The sequence below is a fragment of the Myodes glareolus genome, chromosome 24 (genome assembly GCF_982192425.1).
Source record: "Myodes glareolus chromosome 24, mMyoGla1.1, whole genome shotgun sequence".
Lineage (NCBI taxonomy): Eukaryota > Metazoa > Chordata > Mammalia > Rodentia > Cricetidae > Myodes > Myodes glareolus.
This window is the reverse complement of record NC_142049.1, coordinates 13,179,177-13,199,552: the sequence shown is the minus strand read 5'-3', so window position 1 is coordinate 13,199,552 and position 20,376 is coordinate 13,179,177. Positions and strand designations below refer to the sequence as shown.

Genomic DNA, 20,376 nt, shown 5'->3' with positions numbered 1-20,376 from the left:
CCTAACTCAAATCTACTGGTGAGGTGGAATCTTGCGAGGTTTGTTTGGTCTTTTTGAGGCAGTCTCGCTATATAATCCAGGCTATCCTTACACTGGCTATTCTCCTGCCGCAGCCTCCTGGGGATCATAGCTGTTTTTCACCAGACGCGGCTGCACTGAAGCTTTTGTGCTTTTCCTTAGTTACCTGGTGACTCAGATTTTTGTATCCACTGTGACTGTCACTTCCTCCATTTAGAGATGTCTAGGTCTGGAAGCCTCTGTGTGTGCGTGTGTGTGTGTGTGTGTGAGAGAGAGAGAGAGAGAGAGAAAGAGTACTCTGTTCACTCCAGAAACGAATTTAAGTACATTATCACAACCTGAACCCGATTATGGAAAGTCACGAGTAATTTTTTATTATAACAATCACGGGACTAGAAGCCAGCACTCAATTCTCACGCCAGCTTCAAGGGCTCCCCGGGGAGTCTGGTTCTCAGTGGATGTGTGGGAAAGACCAGCTTCCCAGGGTGGCAAATGGTTTCTAGACTCTTAAGAAGAAAAATCAAGAGGTGGGCACCTAGGCCTCTAGTTCACAGCCCAGAATCCAAGTCTAGCCAAGGCACCAGAGGTGCTGTCCATGTACCAGACAAGAGAGAGGGAGAGAGAGAGAGAGAGAGAGAGAGAGAGAGAGAGAGAGAGAGAGAGATTAGACTGTGTATAAAAATCATCTCAAATTCCTGGAGAGCTGACAAGATTTTGTTTTTAGGGGGCTAAATAGATGGCTCAGCAGATAAGAGCATTGACTGTTCTCCCCTTGGACTCAGGTTTGGTTCTTAGCACCTACACAGTGGCTCACAACCATTTCTGTGGGATCCAACTCCCTCCTCTGGCCTCCATGGATACACATGTGGTACACAGAAATACACACAGGCAAAATACACACATAAAACAATAAAATAATAATAATTTTTTGAAAAGATCTTATTTTTTGAGGCAGGGTCTAGTGTAGCCCAGGCTGGCTTCCAATTTAGTAGGTACCCAAGAATGACCTTGAACTCCTAAACCTCCTACTTCCCCAGTGCTGGGATCATAGGTGTATATCACCAGGCTAAGCAAGGACTTTCTACCCACTGAACTACATCCTCAGCCTCTGGAAGACCCACAAATCCCGCATCCTAAAGCAGCCTTGTCTTGCAGCTCATTGATGCTCCTTATCATTGGACCCAGGAAGCCATCTGCACTCAACTACTTAAAGGGCTGGGACAGAAACTTCGCAGAGACGCCAACAAAGCAAGGCGCAAACAGGGATGAGAAAGAGCATGGGATGCCTTGTGACCCATCCTGCTAGAACCGGGCATTGGCTGGAAGGAGGGGAGAGGAGGCCTTGGCAGTGAATAATGACTTGGCTTTGTTCTCTGTGGGACCCAGCCAGTGGCGTGCTGCTGATAATGAAGGTGCAAGAACTTTGACAGCTGGAAGTTACCGTGCAGGGTCAAGATTTACTGTACAAAAGGCATGGCTGATGGCGAAGGGAGGTGCGGTTGAGAGTGGGCCTGATGTGGCTTCACCTAGGAAACCTCAGATCTGGGAGGAAACCAACAGAAGCTTGGAGTAGGAGGCTCGGGGTTGACCACACAGAGTGCAAAATATAAAGGTTGAAAATGTTGGTACCTGACAACAGGGAACTGGAAGAAGAGATTAATAAAACATTTTCTTCCCGGGACTCTGCCTTTGAAAGATTGATAAGACACCCAAATCTGACATTTGTTAATGTAGACGTGTTACTGAATATGTCTGTTGGGTGACTATAAGGAAAGATGTGCTGTGGGAAATCCTCTAGCCAGTAGTCTTTAAGTTACCCACCCACTGCGGAGTGGCCTCTTATACTATTTATATGGATGTAAAGCGTGCATCCGGCCTCTTTCCTGGCTGTGGGATTCAGTTGCTGTTCTCCGTTCCAGCAAAGGCTACTGATTTATGAGTCTACCCCTAAATAAATAACCATCTATTTTCAATTCTGAGATAGTGGGAGATTTCTTTTAAGCGTCCTTCTTCATCTGGTCCCCAACATGGGGTTCGAACCCACGACCCTGAGATGAAGTCTCATGCTCTACCAACTGAGTTAGCAGGGCAGCCGGGACAAACAAGCGACCTCCTTCCAACAGTGTTACCATCTGATGGTCACACCTTTAATCCCAGTCCTCAAGGGGCAGAGGAAGGAGGATTTCTGTGTGGTCAAAGCCAGCCTGGTCTACAGAGCAAGTTCCAGAACAGCCAGGGCTAAACAGAGTATCAACCCTGTGAAAAAAAAAAAAAGACCCTGGGTTTGAAAAACAAAACAAAACAACAACAAAAAAAGATGATGCTACTGCCTGATGATCATATTGGGAACATAGGTATTTACGATAAGTTGGTAAATACTAGTGTGTAATAAGTCCAGGTTACTACAGAGGCCCTACGGGAGAGGTTGCCACCAGAACTGAAGAATGGCAGAGGGAAAAGAGACGTGGGACAAATGGTCCAAGCAGAGACAGCTTAGCTTGTGCAGCCACTTAGAGACAATGAGAATGCATGGGGCTCCATGTCGCAGGTACAGTTTGCAAAGGCAGCTACGAGACTCAGCCTTCTAGAAATGTCTTAACTGGGCGCACAGCTTTAGTCCTCAAGTGGGAAGACCGTGGGAAGCGCTGCAGCATGGGTGAGCAATGTAGGCATTTGCATCTTAGAGACACAAAGGTGCCTGAAGGAGCCAGAAGTCACTCCTGCTCCCGGCACCCTCTAAAACCCACAGGATGTTACGGCGGATGCCCCAGTTTTCTCTGTAACTGTTTCTCCGGAGTCGATCACCAGGAGTTCTAACCAGTGCTCTGCAGTGGCCCAGAAGGAGCTCCAGTCAAATGTATGAGACTCAGGGGGGGGGGGGGGACCCTCATGGAATTACCCTCTGTAAAGTAAAGAAATAACTAGGTCAGAACCATTTTTATCTAAATGACCAGACGGACTCCATGTTAGAAATAAACACATTCACATAGCCAAGTAACCCCGGATGGCTGGCTCTGTCAGAGACAGCCCATAGTTCATGGTTTTCTGTTCCTACTTAGCAGCCTGTGACCTGGGCAAGCAGTTTCAATTGAGCATCCTCCTCTGAAACAGCTCTGTCCCCACCAAAGCGGCTGAGAGAGCTGAACGAGGTAGAGATGGAACAGAGCCAGCTACTACTTCCCTTTCATTAAGCAGCTTCTGAGCATCCAGATGGTACCCAGCGATGACGAAGACGAGAGAGACATGCCAATCTCCTAGAAGGGCGCACACTCCATCACCTTCCCAGCCTCTATTGCCCCAGTCCAGCTCTTGGTGATCTAAAATGGCAGCCAGACTCGGGAGCTACCTGTAGTTACATAAATGTGTCCTGCTAGCATCACACAAGCTCCTGATCCTAAGACCAGGCTAGGCGTCGAGTAGACAGGAGAGTCTTCTGCTCCCTGCGAGCAGACCCCGTCCAGAAAGAGCCTTACACCACACGTCAACACAACCTGGAAATTAGCATAAAAGAAAACGATACCCAGGCCTTGGAATGAACCTTGGTCTTTAAGGTACCAATGGCCTCTCTAGAAAACCACCCTTCAGTTGGACAGAAAACAAATCAGGGAATTTCCACTTCCAAGTGGTCACATGGCACAGAGAGTATGGAAATCAGTTCTGGCTAGCGCCGTTCCCCTCTTTAGCAGGTTAACATGGCCAAATTGACCCAACCTAGGGATTACAAGGGCAGGAGACAGCAAAGGGCTAGCGCAGAAGATCCTTAGGATGGGTTAAGGTGCCTAAATTGGTCTCCGGTGATCTATCTGCTCCACGTTTCCATCAGTTCTACTACATGACCATCCTCCCGTCTTTGTGGCCCCAGCACCAGGTTATTTCAGAGTCCTCACTGCATAGTCAACTTTGTGAGTCTTTACTTGGGACTCCAAAATCTCCAGTATTGGTATCTTCACAACTGCCAGTAGGTTCCAGTTATGTGTTCTGCATGGAGCTTGTCACTATGTGTACACACACACACACACACACACATTAAAAAAATTGAATTTGTGAGGTAGAAATTATGACCGAGAAGAATAATTCCAGTTGGCTCTACAGAGCATTTTAACTATGCTTTGTGGGATTTTTGTTGTTGTTACTCTTATTTTACTTTACGTCTAAGGTGTTTTGCCTGCACATCTGTCTGTGCATGCCTGGTGCTCTTGGAAGCCAGAAGAAGGCATCACATCCTCTGGACTGTGGTTGCAGATGGTTGTAAGACATCCTGTGGGTGCTGGGAACTGAACCCAGGCCCTGCGGAAAGGAAAGGCAGTCAGTACTTTGAACTGCTTGAGCCATCTCTCCAGTCCTTGTGGGATTTTTTTTTTTTGTCTATTATTATTTTTTTTTGGAGGGGGGCGATGGACACAGTTTCATCTAGGCCAGACTGTACTCAGGCTGGCCGTGAACGTCCAATCCCCCTGCCTAGTCTCCCAAGTGTTAGGTTAACAGGCACGCACTACCACACACAGCTGTAACTACCTATTTTGAAAATTAGTCCTACATGTGTTTGACAAGGAATGAGAAGGAATGTAGCTGCCAGGGAGCCTTCTAGAAAAAAAAAAAATCTGTACACCAAAGTTCTACCCAAAGGCAGATGGTGGCATGATTTGTCAATCAATCTTACTATTTACTTATGCATTTTTCGTTTTGGGCATTTCTTTTTGTCTCATGGAGCCCAGGATAGTTTGAAGTATCTGGAGGCCTTCCTGCCTCCACCTCCCAAGCACTAAGATAACAGGTATTTGCCCCCACAGCTGGCTCTTTGCCAGTTGATTTTATGTCAGGAATCTCATGATCACCCAAAAAGAAAAAGATATTTATCAGTAAAGCTGTCCAGAGTTTCCTCCAGGGGCTCTCCAGCTTTTCGAGGTTTGCCACCAAACCAGACCTCCTGGAAGTTGGCTGAGAGCAGAGCTAAGGTAACTAACTGATGAAGGGCATTTTTGCTCGACCAGTATTTGCTTAAATACCACTCGAAATTTAGGAAGGCCGGGGTGTAGCTCAGAGACAGAATATTTGACTAGCATACGCAAGGTCCTGGGGTCACCCCACCCCAGCAAAATTAATGAATTTACTGCTAACAACATGGGCTATTTTGAACAAATTCTGAAGTGGTTTGGGCTTGGATAACACACTTCAACATCAGTCTTTTGGAGAGGTAACATGCTTAAGTTGGATGTACCCCAAATGTATCTCCTCTCCTCTAAAATAGGACTGACAAAAGTTTCCTGTCCTTTCTTTAGCCGAACCAGGATACACGTATGCTACACATTTAAAATAGGGTCAGTGAGGTGTGGTGCAGCAGATTGACCTGAGTTCAAAGCCCAGGTCCCATGTAAAGGGGGAAGGAGAGGAGAAGTGATTCCCAAAGGCTGTCTTCTGACTTTCGCATACCCTCCGTAGCATGTATACATACACCACGTGCACGCACACACACCAAACACACAGACATAAAAATTAAGTCTTATAATACCAACTTAAGTCACAGTTTAAAACCAGCAACTGGATTCATTTTTAAATCATGCTGAAAATTCAGACTTAACATCTAAGTCGTCCCGGAAACCCAAAACGTCCGGGCGGGGGTTTAAACATTTGAAGATGTGCGGTGTTAATCTGGATTGGAGGTCTGGAGCTACACAGAACACTTCTTCGAGGACGGGGACTAAAGCCTCAACACGGTGGTGGTAAAGCACTGGCAGTTAAGGCAAGGGCGTCAAGGGAAACCGCTGTGAGCCTCACACGCAGTCACGTGACTCCCCGAAGGCGAAGGGGCTACTCTGATGGAGCCCATCACGAGGCCCTTCCGCTTCATAGAGTTCACTATAAATGTTTGTTTTGGGTTTTACAACGGGGAAACAGAGGCACCAATGTTTGGAAGACACAATGAGTAATACCTGCCTCCTCCTGAGAGCCTTCTAAGGACCCAAGGTCACACAATGAGTGAAAGTGGTCCGTAAACTAAGGAGGTTCAGATAAGTCATGGCTACCTCATCGTACTACAGAACTGCCCCGGGTTTGTGTGACCAGGGCCACTTGGATAAGTTGCCAAAGAACAGGCAGGGCTGAGGCTGCATACCCTCTGAGTAACGGATGATGTGAGGGGCAGCATCCAGTTCCTGCCCCCACTCCTGCCACTATCCCGTGAGTAGCGAGCATCTCTAGCTCTTAGCTGCTCCATCTCCTGACCGTTTCGTGTAATACGGTACCCATTTCCTAAAGAACATTTTGGAAAAGCTCTGCACACAACTTGCTTGTTGAATACAAAATGTTTTATAAACTTATTAGCCAGGGCTACAGGGGGAAGGCTCAGCAGGTAAGGACACTTGCTGATCTCAGAGGGAACCCAGGTTTGGTTCCCAGTATCCACATGGTGATGCACAACCATCTGTAACTCCAGTTCCAGGGCCTCTGACACCCTCTTTTGACCTCCTCAGGTACTAGGCACACACACGGTGCACATACATATGTGCAGGCAAACATTCATATACATAAAAATATCTTTAAAAATTATCTTAAAAAAATCACTTGCTACACAACCTTGATGATCTAATTCTCAAAGCTGTCTTCTGATCCACATGGAAGATGTGGCACACGTACATCTGCATCCACACACACACATCACACACGCAAAACACACACATCCTCAAAGATCTATTTAAAGAAAAGTTCTTAGGGCCTGAGGACACAGCTCACACATACAAAGTCCACATACATAGGCTGACTCTCACAATATCCAAGAGAAGAGGAAACCAGAGTAAAGGAGAAGTTAGCTCATAGAAATGATGCTGCCTCCTGATACGCAAGTGGAATATTCTGGAATTAAAGACGGGACAGGAGTAAAAAGACACCCACATACTCCATAGGGCATGGAGTCTCCAACCTGGGCATGCATCGGTCTACCTGAAGAGTCTGATGCAACAGAGCAGCTTCCACCGAACAAACCTGACATAGTGGACAGTGTGGTTGCTGCAGGTCTCTGGACCACACAGCCCCTAGGTGACCACGTACAGCCGAACCCTAGTTGGCTCCCAGCATCTTTGTGCTCTATAAATGACCACTGTAATTTCCCTTCCAGGAACTCTTCCACCACCTGCTTATAGAAACTCGTTACGGGCATTTTATTAGTTTCATTTCAGAACCAAAACCGAAATTACATATATGCATTATGGCCTCTGACCTTACTGGGTTCGCAGCCTTATTAAATGGACCCAGTCACAGATGTTCATGCCAACAGTTTTTCCTTGTATAATCAGACAACTACCATTTTTTGAGCCTTTTGAGCATCATTGTGGGGGAAGGGGATTACTCACAGAAGCTTTACTTAAGCAAACTGGACCAATTAGTCACACATATGCAAAGTAAATAAAGGAGTAAACCCGGAGAGGATCTGCCTGGGGCACCAGTGTTGGTGTCCACCCTTAAGGCCCAGGCCTCCTCCGTAAGAACTCTTTTAGCTACTGGAGCCAAAGGTCAAGCCAGGCAGCAGCCTCAGGCAAACGTGCTAAATCTGTGGATTTTTTTCCCCAAGCCCTCTCTGTCTGTTTTGTTGTTGTTGTTGTTGTTGTTGTTTTTTTTTTTTTTTTTTTTTTTGGTAATTCTCCTCTGTCAAACCCCTGCTAGTCTGCCTGTTCACCCGGCACGTTCATTCAGAGAAACAGGTGTCCCTGTTAAAATTAGCTGTCTCAACTGCCAAAGAGCTCAGCTCCCCACACCAGTTTAAAAAGGAAAGTGTAAAAAGGACCACCACTCGGCCATTAACTGATGTTTCCAAAATTATAAAGATCATAGGGGCTGGGAAACAGACAGGCAGCCAAACCACACACACACACACACACACACACACACACACACACACACACACACACACAGAGTATTTTGCATTCTTACCAAGAACTCAGAGTGATTAAGTAAGGCCAAACTTTAAACGGCCAAAGAAAGGCTTGTGATTTTTTTTTTTCCTGGTAATGCTTGAAAGCCTGTTCTGTCCCATTTCCTTGGTTGACTGTCAGATATAATGGCTTTTGTTTGGGGAACTTAGCTGTTTTTCCTTTTTCTCCTTAGCATTCCTAAGGTTCTCGCCATCTCAGATCAGAAAGGAAGGTCAGGGACCGCCTGACTTTTACAATTCTTGACCTGGGAAGTGAGAAGGACCCAGGGATGGACAGTAGTGAGGTTTGATTTACATAATAAAAAAAGAAGAAAGAAAAGCGAAAGGAGGCCACTCTGATTTTCTTCCTGGGACCCAGTAGCTCTGCTGACCTCATTACACTCCATTATGAAATAGGTTGATGGACTTAAAAAAAAAAAAATCAGGGACTATTTAAAAGAAGTTTGGCAACTAGCACATTGGAAGAAAGTTACAGTCTCAAAGACTTGTGCCCAAGTTCCCTTGCCCAATCAAGCACTGTGCGCACGCGCGCGCGCACACACACACACACACACACACACACACAGAGAGAGAGAGAGAGAGAGAGAGAGAGAGAGAGAGATAACAATGGTGCTATGTGCTCCTCTCAAAACCTGCTAAACCTGCTGAAAAGACAATTCAATTTCAAGACACCTGCAGGTGGGCAAACCCAGAACTTCATAAACAGAAGAGAAAAAAGAAGTTAAATGTTACTTTTCTTCAGGACAGAGATTTTTAACATTCCACGTCCAAACCTTTAAACACACATCAGCATTGAGAGCACCCGCCATCTGTGAGAAAGTTTCAAATCTAATTTGAAGATTAGCTAGTTAATGGCACGCAAGGAGATAGGGCAAGTTTGTTGTTGTTGTTGTTGTTTCCTTTTGGCATGCATGATTTTTAAAATTACTTCTTTAAGGAGTCCAAGAATAAATTGGCAATTCTTTTTTCTTAATTACCAGATTTACAGGTTTCTGGCCCTTATTTCCTCTGGGTTCACTCTGTGATCCTCAGACTGAAGGAACCATACAAAACTTAGATTTTATCATTATTTGTGTAAATCCAATAAATAGAAATGACTTCCATATGCACTTAGGCTTTCCTCCCCATCCTCTCTGAAGTTGATCTAGACTAAACCTTACAAAGAGCAGGGGAATGAATAACCTCCAGGTCACTTTATATTACTTTAGCAGTTTAACCCTTCCATGACCAGACAGGATTTTTTTTTTTAATTCCTAATGAATATTTCTTGTTTGAGGCAACCCATGCTGGCCCCAAACTCACAGCAATGCTCCTGCTTCAACTTCCTAAGTGGTGGAACTGCAGGTGTGAGCCACTATGGCCGGCTTTCCCCTTGACCACTGTATATAAAATGTATACACCCTATCACTTCAACATTTTTCTAAGAGGATAATTTTACAAGTTAAATTTCAAATGCTTGCAGCGAATACAATCATTCAAGCAAGTCAGTAGGACTGTCTTCACGCTGATCTTTTATAGTGGACACCGATTTAAGCACAATAAATCCCAAGAAAAATGTAGATGATACTTAGAGCCTGTAGGAGTCTTTTTGCCCATGTGGCTCTTCCAGGCTTCAAAGCTGTAAGTAAATTTGTCATTCTTTTAATAAGAAACTATTCAACAGCGTCTTCAGCAAGCTATACCCTCCCTCATAGCCCCCATCACCATTTCCTTTATACGTCTACGGAGAAGACAAACTACCATGATATAACTTCAATCAACACAGTACCCTTTCAGTACACAACCCACCATTTGAACCAAGGTCACCAAAACAAGTACAAGTCCTCTGCCAGCAATTATGCTCTAGAAAGTTCTTCCACTCTCCAGGACATGCTCCTCTGCCACACAGCTAGAAGGACAGAAAGTCACAGGGATTTCTGAGTAAGGCCTGGCCTCCTCACCTAAGACGCTAAATGCACTCAGGAGTCACACAGGGCAGTGGAGTCCCATGCAGAGATCTGGGAGCTGGCAAGGCTGCAACACACACAGCATTAGGAAGAGCTTTAATCTGAGAAGGAGAGGCAGAGCACCAATCAGATGCCAGCCAGTCTGAACCTTGGCTCCCGATGACAGTGAGAGGAGCGGAGACAAAGACAGCTAAATTATTTTCCAGAAAAACTAGAAGGAGGAAGACAACTTCCCCCCACCCCCGCAACAGCCCACCCCCAAGCCCTGCATAATCCAATCACACATCGCCTGCCTGTAAAAATAGATCACATACACTTGTCCTTCACATACACATGTGCTAGGATGCTCAGGAGAGTCATTCTTGAGGGACAAGTGGCAAAGGTTGGGCACTGGGGATCCACTTGCCTCTGCCCATACATGACAAGCAGTATACACAGTCAGTGGAAACACAGGAACCGCAAAAAGGCCATCTGAGAAACATAACAATTTAATAGATGAAATAAATACTCCAGTACATGCAGGGTAAAAACTTGACATTGGGGGAAAAAAATCACTCTATAGTGTAAATTAAAAAATAAAACACACGCTCACAGTAGCCTTCCCCCCATTTGCAAACCACATGGCAAAGTCATACTCTTATCACACCATGTATACTCCAATTCAACAAAAAGAAACGACATACAAAAAGGTAGCTACATCCATGTCTAAGGAGTGAAAACTGAGGTAACCTTTCTTTTAATTAAAAAGAAGAAAGAAATGAACCCATAACCTCTTTCCTGCCCAATTAGTAATTGAGTTGAGGGGCTGGAGGGTGTAGGAGTAATCCTGCAGGCAGCAAGACTATCTATATCCATCTTCTGTATCTGAGTCCCTACAGGGGGCCGGTAGATACCTGGGCCCTCTGTGTACGTGTTAACTTGTGTATATGGCCCTGCATTCTGGAAAATTCCTCTTGAGCATTTAACATGGGGGAGGGGAGTCACCTATGATTTCTTTGGTATAAATGGAGAGGGGAGGAGTAAGAGTCTTCCTTTAGCCTGGGGTGGAAAACGGGGAATGGGGATGGGACCGGGGGTGCTAATTCACAGAATTGGAATTCACTGGCGGTAAAGTCCTGGGTGAAGACCTTTCCCTTAAAGCCTGAGATAGCAGGGTGCAGCCTTCAGACACGGCGCAGGCCGAGTTCCTCAGCCTCTCCCTGTGGTCCGACATCTTGGCGCCCCCATCGGGGTGCTGCGCCAGATCCCTGAGGCACTGGGTCAAGAGCACGCAGGCCGACACCACGCTCATGGCACCTCCCAGGATGGCGGTCTGCACCGCCTTGCCTTCGGCGCTCACGGCGGCTGCGCGACCCAGGAATTGAGGCTCGGTGGCAAAGCCCACCAGGGCGCTCACAGCCTGCACCAAGGGCCCGCTGAAGAGTGCGCAGCGGCTGCGGGCCAGCTCGCTGGGCGCCGCCTTCACCTCGCGCACACATGCCAGCAGCGCTGATGCACTGGTGCTCATGCACTTGACGCCCAGCTTGAACTGCTCGCGCGAGAAGCGGTCCCGTGACTTGTCACTGGCCAGGGCGCACGCGTCCGTCAGGAACTTGAGGTTGCGAGACAAGCCCTGCGACACCTCCAGCAGCAGCTGCGGGGTCATGTCGGCCAGCGGGGTGGCTCGAAGCACAGCGCAGCCCTGCTCCACCTCGTGGCGACAGCGTGTCACACGGTAGCGGTCCACAAGGCCAGGCTGGGCAGGTTGAGCCCCCGGCGTGGCCACGGCTGCCAGGTAGGCCGCATGCGCAGAACACTCGGTCAGCGACACCACCAGGTCGCCCAGTTCCACGAGACTGTCCCCTGCTTCTCCGAAGCGGCCCATGTTGAGCTGGCTCTGCACGTCGTGGGTGAGGATGGACAGCCCCTTGGTGCGCGCGATGATGGTGTCCCGGCACTGTTCGAAGGACTCCGCGCCAGCGCCAGGGGAGGCGGGGCTTTCGGAGAGCACCGGCCGCGCCTCGCTCGACAGCAGCAGCAGGTCGGCCACCAGCTGCATCTTGCCCTTGCAGTGATCACAGATCGACACCAGCCTCTTCCGCGGCTGTGAGCTGGCCCCGCCGACGGCGCTCCCAGGAGCCGGAGAAGCCGCCTCGCCAGTGGGTTTCCCGGCACTGCCGCTAGCCATCGCGCCCAGGGGGCACTGGCATGCCGCTGGGGAGCCTGTTACCACCGCCGCCGCGACTCAGCTGGCCAGGGCCGCGCTGCCTTCCGCGCACCATCATGCCACCCACCGCGGCGGGCACAGAGATCGGGGTGGTGGCGGCGGCCGGGGGCCGGGCGTCGCGGGGCGGGCCCAAGCCGGCGGCAAGCTCTTTCGGGGCGCTGTGCACGCTCGCTGGAACCGTGAGCCGGGGCACGGTTAGATTCAGTTCGCGCCCCTCGCCACGAGCCTACCAGAAAAGTCCCCGCTGCCGGGCTGTCGCCGCCTTCCTGGGCATGGCCGGCCGGGCCGCCGGAGCGGAGAGGGCGGGACGGGGAAGGCTGGGAGTTGTCCTTCCTTCCTTCCTTCCTTTGAAATCAAAATCCTCGGCTCCTGGAGAAACGCGGGCGGCGGTCCCGGGCAGGCTTTGCTGTCAGCCGCTGCGCGGCGGCGATCGAGCTCGGCGGCGCACGTGGGCTTCAGGCGCGGCGACCCCGCCAAGCGACACCGGCTGGCGACGGCGACCGGAGCAGACGATCGGGGGCGCGCGGCCGCATCTCCCGCTCCGGCTCTTGGGGGCTCTGGGCGGCCGCAGGGCCGAGGGCGTGGCTGGCTCTGGGGCGGCCGCTCGTAGTCAGTCGGGCGGGAGGCTGCAACGCAGGGCGCTGGGCGGCCGCGCCTTCCCGCCTGGCGATTCAGAGTGCGCGGCCCGGCGCCGCAGCGACAAGCCGTCCCCGCCTGAATGGCTCGCGCCCCGCGAGCGGCTGTCGTGGCGACCCCATCCCGGTTCCCCCGCGCATCCGACGCCCCGGGGTAGTCGGCTCAGAAGGTGCGCGCGGCTCCGCGGCGGCCGACTCGGGCTCCGACTCCTGCCATGTTTGTCAACCAGCAACTTCCGAGCGACCTCCGAGCAACTGAAAGGAAGGGCGGAGACCGCAGGCCAGGGGACACCCGCCTGCCCGCGCGCGCGTCTGCGGCTTTCGCCTCCTCGCGTCCGCCTCGCCCCCGGCTCGCCGCCGCCACCTCGGCCGTAACCTCCCCGGAGCCTATAGGAATCTTTTGTGTGGCGTCACCGCCTTTCGTTTAAATCCCGCTTCCTCCTCTTGCCCTTCCTCCCGCCCCCTCCGCCGATCCCGGATGCTTGCGCGGTGCGCTGCTCCTCCCTCGGGAAGCTGGGGGCCGTGGGAGGACGCCGCGCCCAGCCCCGACACTGCGGCCCTGGGGGCCGGTGGTCCCCGCGTCCAGAGAGGCTGGGAAGCGCGTGTGATGTGGAAGGCCCGCCCTCGCTCCGCTCCCCGGCGCCGAGCACACCCTGGGGACACCGGGGCGCAGCCGCGAGTGGCCTTACGTAAGCTCTCAGCCAGCCCCGGGGTTTGGTGCTTCCTCCCCGCCGAGGGAGCGAGTGTAAAAGGTGATCTGTTTTGCTTTCTTGAGGAGGAGGCCACTTATTTTATTACCCTCTATTTTTTTCCCCCGGATTCCAGTTCGGATCTCTGAGATTCGTTGACTTATGCAAACCCTCCCCCGCCCTTTGTTGTTTTCGACCCTCTCCTATGGGTGGGTTTCCGTGAAATACTGAAACAACAGGAGTGCTGGTCACGCTCGAGTCTCCACAGCCAAGGGGCCCAGAGACAGACCCTTCCTGGGGTTGGTCTTCCCCCAGCCGATCAGGAGTTGTGTGGCCTTGGGCAAGTTCTTCCTTCAAGTCAGGTAGTGTATGGTGACTGTTCTAGCTGGCTAGAATTATTATGTGCCTTGATCAGCAGTTTGCCCTTTCCTGGCTCCATCTATATAATGGAATAATAGCAGCCATTGTTAAGTAATGAGCCCGAATCTGGAGGTAAACACTGTTATCTCAGGGTTACAGACTGGGAAACTGGTGGCCCAGCTGGCTCCCCTCCTCATACCCAGGGATTAAACCTAGGACCTTGAACTACTGTACTTTTATTTATTAATTTAACTTCTACATATTAATTTTGGAAACAGGGTCTGATTAAGTTGTCCAGGCGGGCCTTGAACTTCTGATCCTCCTCCTTCTCTTTCTCAAGTAGTTGGGATAACAGGCCTTTGCCGTCAGGCCCTGTGGCCCGTACACTAAGTGACTTCCTAAGCTCCTTGACCACAACAGATGGCTAAAAGAGGTGGTCCTCTACCCCCCGCCGGCCACCCCCTTTTTTTTTTTCCGTCCAGGCCCTGTGTGCAGGAAACGCCTGGAACACCTGGGCCTGCTCCCAGAAAAGCACTCTGCTCTGAGCAGTCCTGAAGCCTTCTGCTGGTACCCAGCGCAGCACTGCTGGGTGTGCTCAGCCAATGGAAATGTTTGTTCCTCTGTCTTTTCCTAGGACCTCCACAGCCAGTTATAAATGTTATTTATAAGTTGGGCGACCTTCAAATTTCTTGTTCAAACCCCAGTAGTTTACAGAGTGAACTAGGAGACAGGTTATTAATAAGTTAATGCGTAACAATAGTTACAAACCCGGATGGCCTGTCGTCCTACTTATAAACAAAAAATGCCCTTACGGGAGATCGCCTTGATTCTAGGTGAACCAACTTTCTCTACAGACTGAAGCCAGTGGCTCTCTAGACAAGTAGTGGTCCCGCAGGGTTACTCCTTCATCATTTTTCTAGAAGGGAAAAACAGAGCAGACTCTTTCCATGCTAAGGCATGAATGGTCCTAAGAAATTGTTTCCTTAGCTCTAAATTTTTAGAAAGGGACCAGCAAAATGCCTTAGCGGGCAAAGGTACCTTCCGGTAAGCCTGACAACTTGATATTAGTTCCTTGGACCTGCATGTAGAACGAGAATCGTCTCTGGCCTACACAGTGGCATTCACACAAATCCGTACACGCACACTAAATGCGTGAACAAAAATTAATAAAATTTAAAAAGCCAAACAGAAGCTGATTCTTTCCCCCTCGTGCTCGCGCTGTTCCAGGGAGCTGTGGGATCAGAATATTTTCCCAAACATAGTTGTTGCCTCTGGAGTCCGATTTCCCTTCTCTTGTATTGTTATTAGAAGCCTCTTGTCCCCCATATATTGCGCATACACTGCCCCCACTTGGTTTGTTTCATGAAATTGGGTTTAGTTAAGCAATTTGGTAGGCTAAATTTTGGGCCTCCCCGCCCTCATTTTTCAGTAGTGCCGCTCTTCCTAAACTGATCTTCCGGTGCCACCTTCACCTGCCTTTTTGCTTCTTTTTTCTTCTTCCGCTATTTTCTCAGAGCTCAATACTAGGCCTCTACCATGTGCCAGCCCCTGTTCAAGACGCTGAGCTTACATAATAGATTATAGTAGGCAACCTCTGCGTATGAAGATTAGAGTTCAGAAAGGGCCCCTAGTTACTAGTGCCCCTAGTTACTGTTTGTACAGTGGAGTTACATAATAAAATGGACCCCAGATCAAGTACCACATACCAAGTTTTTCGCTCAAGTTGGGCAGACGCGATTTGGTACATCCTGACCAATGCTGGGGAAGTAGGGGTGACTAACAGACCAAAGCAATGGAAGCCAAATCTAAGATTTCCTGCCCTTTCTCACCTTGCTGTAACTGTGGAGGGACCGTGTCCAGCAACATCCACCTTTAGAAATGTCTCATCTTCTGTAACCCCACCCACCCAAGAAATAGCATCTTTCTAGTCTCTCTCCTAGTCCCTGGCCATCACCAACTTCTATGAGTTTGATTATTTGAAGTCCTCTGTTCTTTTATATCTGTCTTATTTCATTAAGCATAATGTCATTAAGGTTAATCAATGCTATGATGTGCCAGAATTTCCTTTTTAGGGGAAATAATATTCACCTGTATGTACTTCCATACACCCAAGTCTCATGTTAGTTACATCCTTGAACTTGTGAGCTAGCAACCAAGCTGTCTGTGGTACACAGTGCCACCCAGTGGTCGGTACGGAGCAGTGTTGACCATAGTTTTCCCTTGGAGCTGTGTTCCTTGGTTTGATGTTTGTGCTCACAGACAGTGGTCTCAGTTGATCTTTCTTACACGTTTGCAGACATCCCCGTTCATTCTCAGTATCGCTCTTGGCTGGACGCGGTGGTGCACACGAGCTCTGGGGAGGTAGAGGTAAGGGGGTCAGAAGTGTTCAGCATCATCTGCCGCTATATCGGGAGCTTAAAGCAAACGTGTAGACCTAGCCTAAAAACGACAAATGCCACCTCTCTGGGAGAACAGTTTACAGCTGAGGACTGTGGTCCCATCCCTTTTGTCATCATAGGTGATGCATAAGAGCCCCTCGCGGGCAGGGGTGCAGAATCACCATGGAATACACCACCCTCCCTACCTGGCGTGTCCTCTAGACCTCTGGCACATTGTGATCCTGTGCAGTATACTGCACACCTGGGCAGAACTTCGGCCTTCAGTCCCTCATCTTCCCTCTTCTGCAGTGAGCGAGGAGGCTCTGCACAGGCCCAGTGTTGCATTGGCAGGAACGCCTGAGCATTCAGTTTCCAGTATCTAAGAGAGCAGGGATTTCCTCCAAGGGTTTCCATGGGCAAGGTTGCTTGCACGAGCCAATCGTTTCATGGTCTATCCCTCTGCTGGTCAGTAAGAGAAAAGATGAATCCCAGAATTTAGGGACCGCAGGCAGCTAATATTAACCATTCCTGGCCAGGATACCTGATGGTTAGGATCTAGATTAACTGGCTATAGCTGCCTCACACAGCTTCTCTGGACCTTTGGATACACTTGGGCATGTCTGCCCCTTGTGTCCACTGGACTGTGTGCCCAGCCTGGGTGAGGCTATTGCCATACTGTTTGGGGCTACAGGCCTCGCTCCCTCCACAACCCTGTCAGCCTGTGAAGAACAGAGCTGGTATCTATCCTCTTCCACATCTGATGCCTTACATAGGCATCAGCCAGTGTTGAAGGCATTGATTTGTCAGTCCTTCTCTCAATTTGACTGTTAAAGGGGCCATGATTGGCACCAGTGGCATTCCCACCAAGTCCTGCGCCTCTTTGATGACCGTGTCATTCCGTTTCTCAAATGTGGTAGATGTTATTCAGGCAAGGTTTCAGGTAGTGCTGGAAGGTGTCATACCACCCCATTTCCCGCGGAGCGCATAGTTCAGCATGAGTCCACGCTCATGCTCTCTTTAAACCCGAGATGCACTTGGAGGTAGAGCGAGAACACCCTACAGAACTCAGCCCCTCGTTTAGACCATGAACACAGCCTCACTTCTGGCCCCTCTTCTCCGGTTCTATGTTGCTCGGCCTCAGATCTGGTTTGGATACCAGTGCTATCTGAGGGCTGCTGGCTCCAGATTTTGCAATCTATTTCTATATTGCTGTTAGTTAGTGTTAGTGTTACTATACTCAAAGTCTCACTGGCTCACCCATATGGGGCCACGGTAAAAGAAAGACCTCAGGGAAGAACATGTCCCGTATTCCTGGGTGCAGATTTTTGTCCCCCATGGCTATACTAGCTATCTGACCAGAGTTGACTGAGTCTAAAACCGAGACAAATACAGAGGCTGCAGAGATGGTTTAGCGGGTAAAGCACTTGTTGAACAAATGTGGGTCAGCCCTGAAGGAAACAGAAATGGGAATCTTTGTAGTAAACCGGCTAGCCAGGCCAGCAGAAATGGCAAAGTCCGGGTTTAAAGAACAGACCCTGCCTCAATGTATAAGGTGATGAAGCGATGGAGGGGGACACTAGATGCTAACTTCTGGCCTCCACATCATTACCACACACACACACACACACACACACACACACACACGAAATAAGTATACAGACACTTATCATGGACCCTTCTGGAATCTGTGTAGAATTCATGGTAGATAGCTTATCTCCTCTGCTAGTACCAAGCCTCCGATGATGCGTGAGTCCCAATTAGTCTTAACAATAAAAATCCAGAGTCAGGTCTTAGGGTGTGAATGAAAGCTGAAAGACCAGAGAAGCAGAGCAGCGGCTACTAGACTTCTTACCTCCGTGAAATCTCAGACTGAATGGGGCCTGCTGTGTCTATGAATCCTTAAGACTGAATGGAGGGGTCCTTAGACTGAATGGGGGCCCTTCTTATATTCCCGTCTCCACCTCCCTAGTGCTGGGATTAAAGGCATGAGCCTCCCACGAGTGGGGATCAGACGTGTGAACCACTTCTGCCTGGCTCTGTTGCTCCTTTAGACGGGTGGCCTTGAACTCTTTCCGGCTTCCTCCTCCCAGTGCTGGTATTAAAGGTGTGCGCCACCTCTGCCTGGCCTCTTTGGTTAACTAGTGGCTAGCTCTGTCCTCTGATCTCCAGACAAGTGTTACTTGTCAGAATACAAACAAAATATCATCAACACTGATACGGTGCCGAGGGCTGCAGGTTCACCTTCTTGTGTGTCTCACCAGCCTAACAACAAGTCACTGGTAAATAAGGTCCTTCAGAGTTGAACTCGTCCAAGTGCCAAAACACCGAAATATATTTAAAACATCAAAGTGTTGAAAAATCTAGTTGCTCCAGATGTGTTCACATCAGCGGAGTGGGAGCCAGATGGGTTTCCTCCTCAGATGACAGCAGTCGGTAGCCCTGGAACTTTCTGACTTGTTTCAACGATTGCAGTACAACACTAAGAAAAAAAGATATTCTCTGTAACCAGATATTGTGGGCCAAGAAAACCAGCATTTTTTTTTTTTAACCTTACCTTGGCAGTTGGCAGAATGAATGACCAGGGTGACCCCGCCCTGCAGAGCACATGATCCGTCACAGCTGTGCATGTTTTTTAGCATGACTGCCAGGACAGAGCTCCAAGCCACTGGGTGGAGCCGTGTGCCCCTGGGAGAAGGCTCATGACATTTCCCCTATGATTTCAGGAAAGAAAAAAAAATTCCTTTTTCTTTCTTTTTTCTTTTTCTTTTCTTTCTTTCTTTCTTTCTTTCTTTTCTTTTTTTTTTTGCTTGTAAGTTGTTTCTGCACAATGTCAACAGAAAACTTCCTTGTGTTTATGTATATCCGTGCGTGAATATGGAAATGTCAGCCTCTGCTATAACAGGCTAAATGCACACCTCGTTTGACCTTAGAGTGGAGGTCAATCAGGCGCTTGTTGCTAGGAAGCTGCTTTCTTAGCCTCTGCTTCATGCTGTTCCCTTCATAAGAAGCCTGATTGTATTTGGACTGGTAGCCAATCCAGCTAAATGACAGTTCCTCAGCCCCTCTCAGAGAGTCAGACTCCAGCCCACGAGACAAGTGCTGTGCTGTGCGGTGCGGTGCGGTGCGGTGCGGTGCTGTGCACGACTCCCAAATAGGAAGTTTCAGACACCTCAATCCCACTGAAAGGCCTTCTCCCTTCAGCTTGGCTTCCTTCCCATTTCCTTTGCTTGGAATGTCACCCGCTGACTGGAACATCAGGAGCCATCCAGGAACTTTTGATGCCCTTGAGGAGGGAAGCCCCAGACCAGTGTGATGAGGCAGTGTGAGAAAAGAAGTCTGGATGGCCCAGAACACCCTAACACGCTCAGTTTTCACCTACTTCTGTGAAAGAAGATAAGACTTTTGTTTAAACATCTTTTTTTGTTTGTTTTTGTTTTTCGAGACAGGGTTTCTCTGTAGCTTTGGAGCTTGTCCTGGAACTCGCTCTTGTAGACCAGGCTGGCTTTGAACTCACAGAGATCCACCTGCCTCTGCCTCCCTGAGTGCTAGGATTAAAGGCATGCGCCACCACTGCCCCACTTGTTTAAACATCTTATAAAGGGTTTGCAATGTATGAAACCTATCAATCATATCTATCCAAAGCGCGGAGAAAGAGGGGAAAATAATAATAATGTTCATGAGTAAGGAAAACCAACAAACAGCAAACCACTGTCACAATAGCGAAGAAGACTTACTACCTGAAGGATGCCGTGGCCTACGCCTTTAATTTAAATACTTGGGAGGCAAAGTCAGGCAGATCTCTGTGTTGGAAGCCATCCTGGTCTACAGAGTTCTAGGATAGGCAGGGACTCAATACAATAACCCTGTCTTGAAAAACCAAAAAAAAAACCAAAGCTAGATAAACAGTAAAGAAATGAAACACTCCAGGACTCCAGTGTGCTTAGTAATTCGCACGATAACGCTGACATTGAAAACCATTCTTGAGATACTTTCACATCTGTGAAATATTGAATTGTATACAGTATGTGCTACTTAGGGGTAGGTTAACTGTCTTATGTTTGGATATTGCCCAACTATTCCAAGGTTTCAAGGCTTATTATATAATTTGAAATTTTAAAGAAGTCAGATATGTCACTTAAGGCTAATGAAACTTCAAGGTATCTCTGACTGCAAATATTTTATTTCTGAAAAGCTCAGTGATTAAAATCTTGTAAAATAAA

The 20,376-nt window shown here is 48.9% G+C and overlaps 1 protein-coding gene across 1 annotated transcript; it reads right to left on the bottom strand.

Annotated features, from left to right (window-relative positions):
* Window positions 1-10,360: 10,360 nt before the first annotated feature.
* Tlnrd1 (talin rod domain containing 1) lies at window positions 10,361-12,055 on the bottom strand. The gene has a single exon (XM_048435262.3). The coding sequence runs from the start codon at window positions 12,053-12,055 to the stop codon at window positions 10,967-10,969; it is 1,089 nt and encodes a 362-aa protein (XP_048291219.1). The 3' UTR covers window positions 10,361-10,966.
* Between the last annotated feature and the right edge of the window lie 8,321 nt (window positions 12,056-20,376).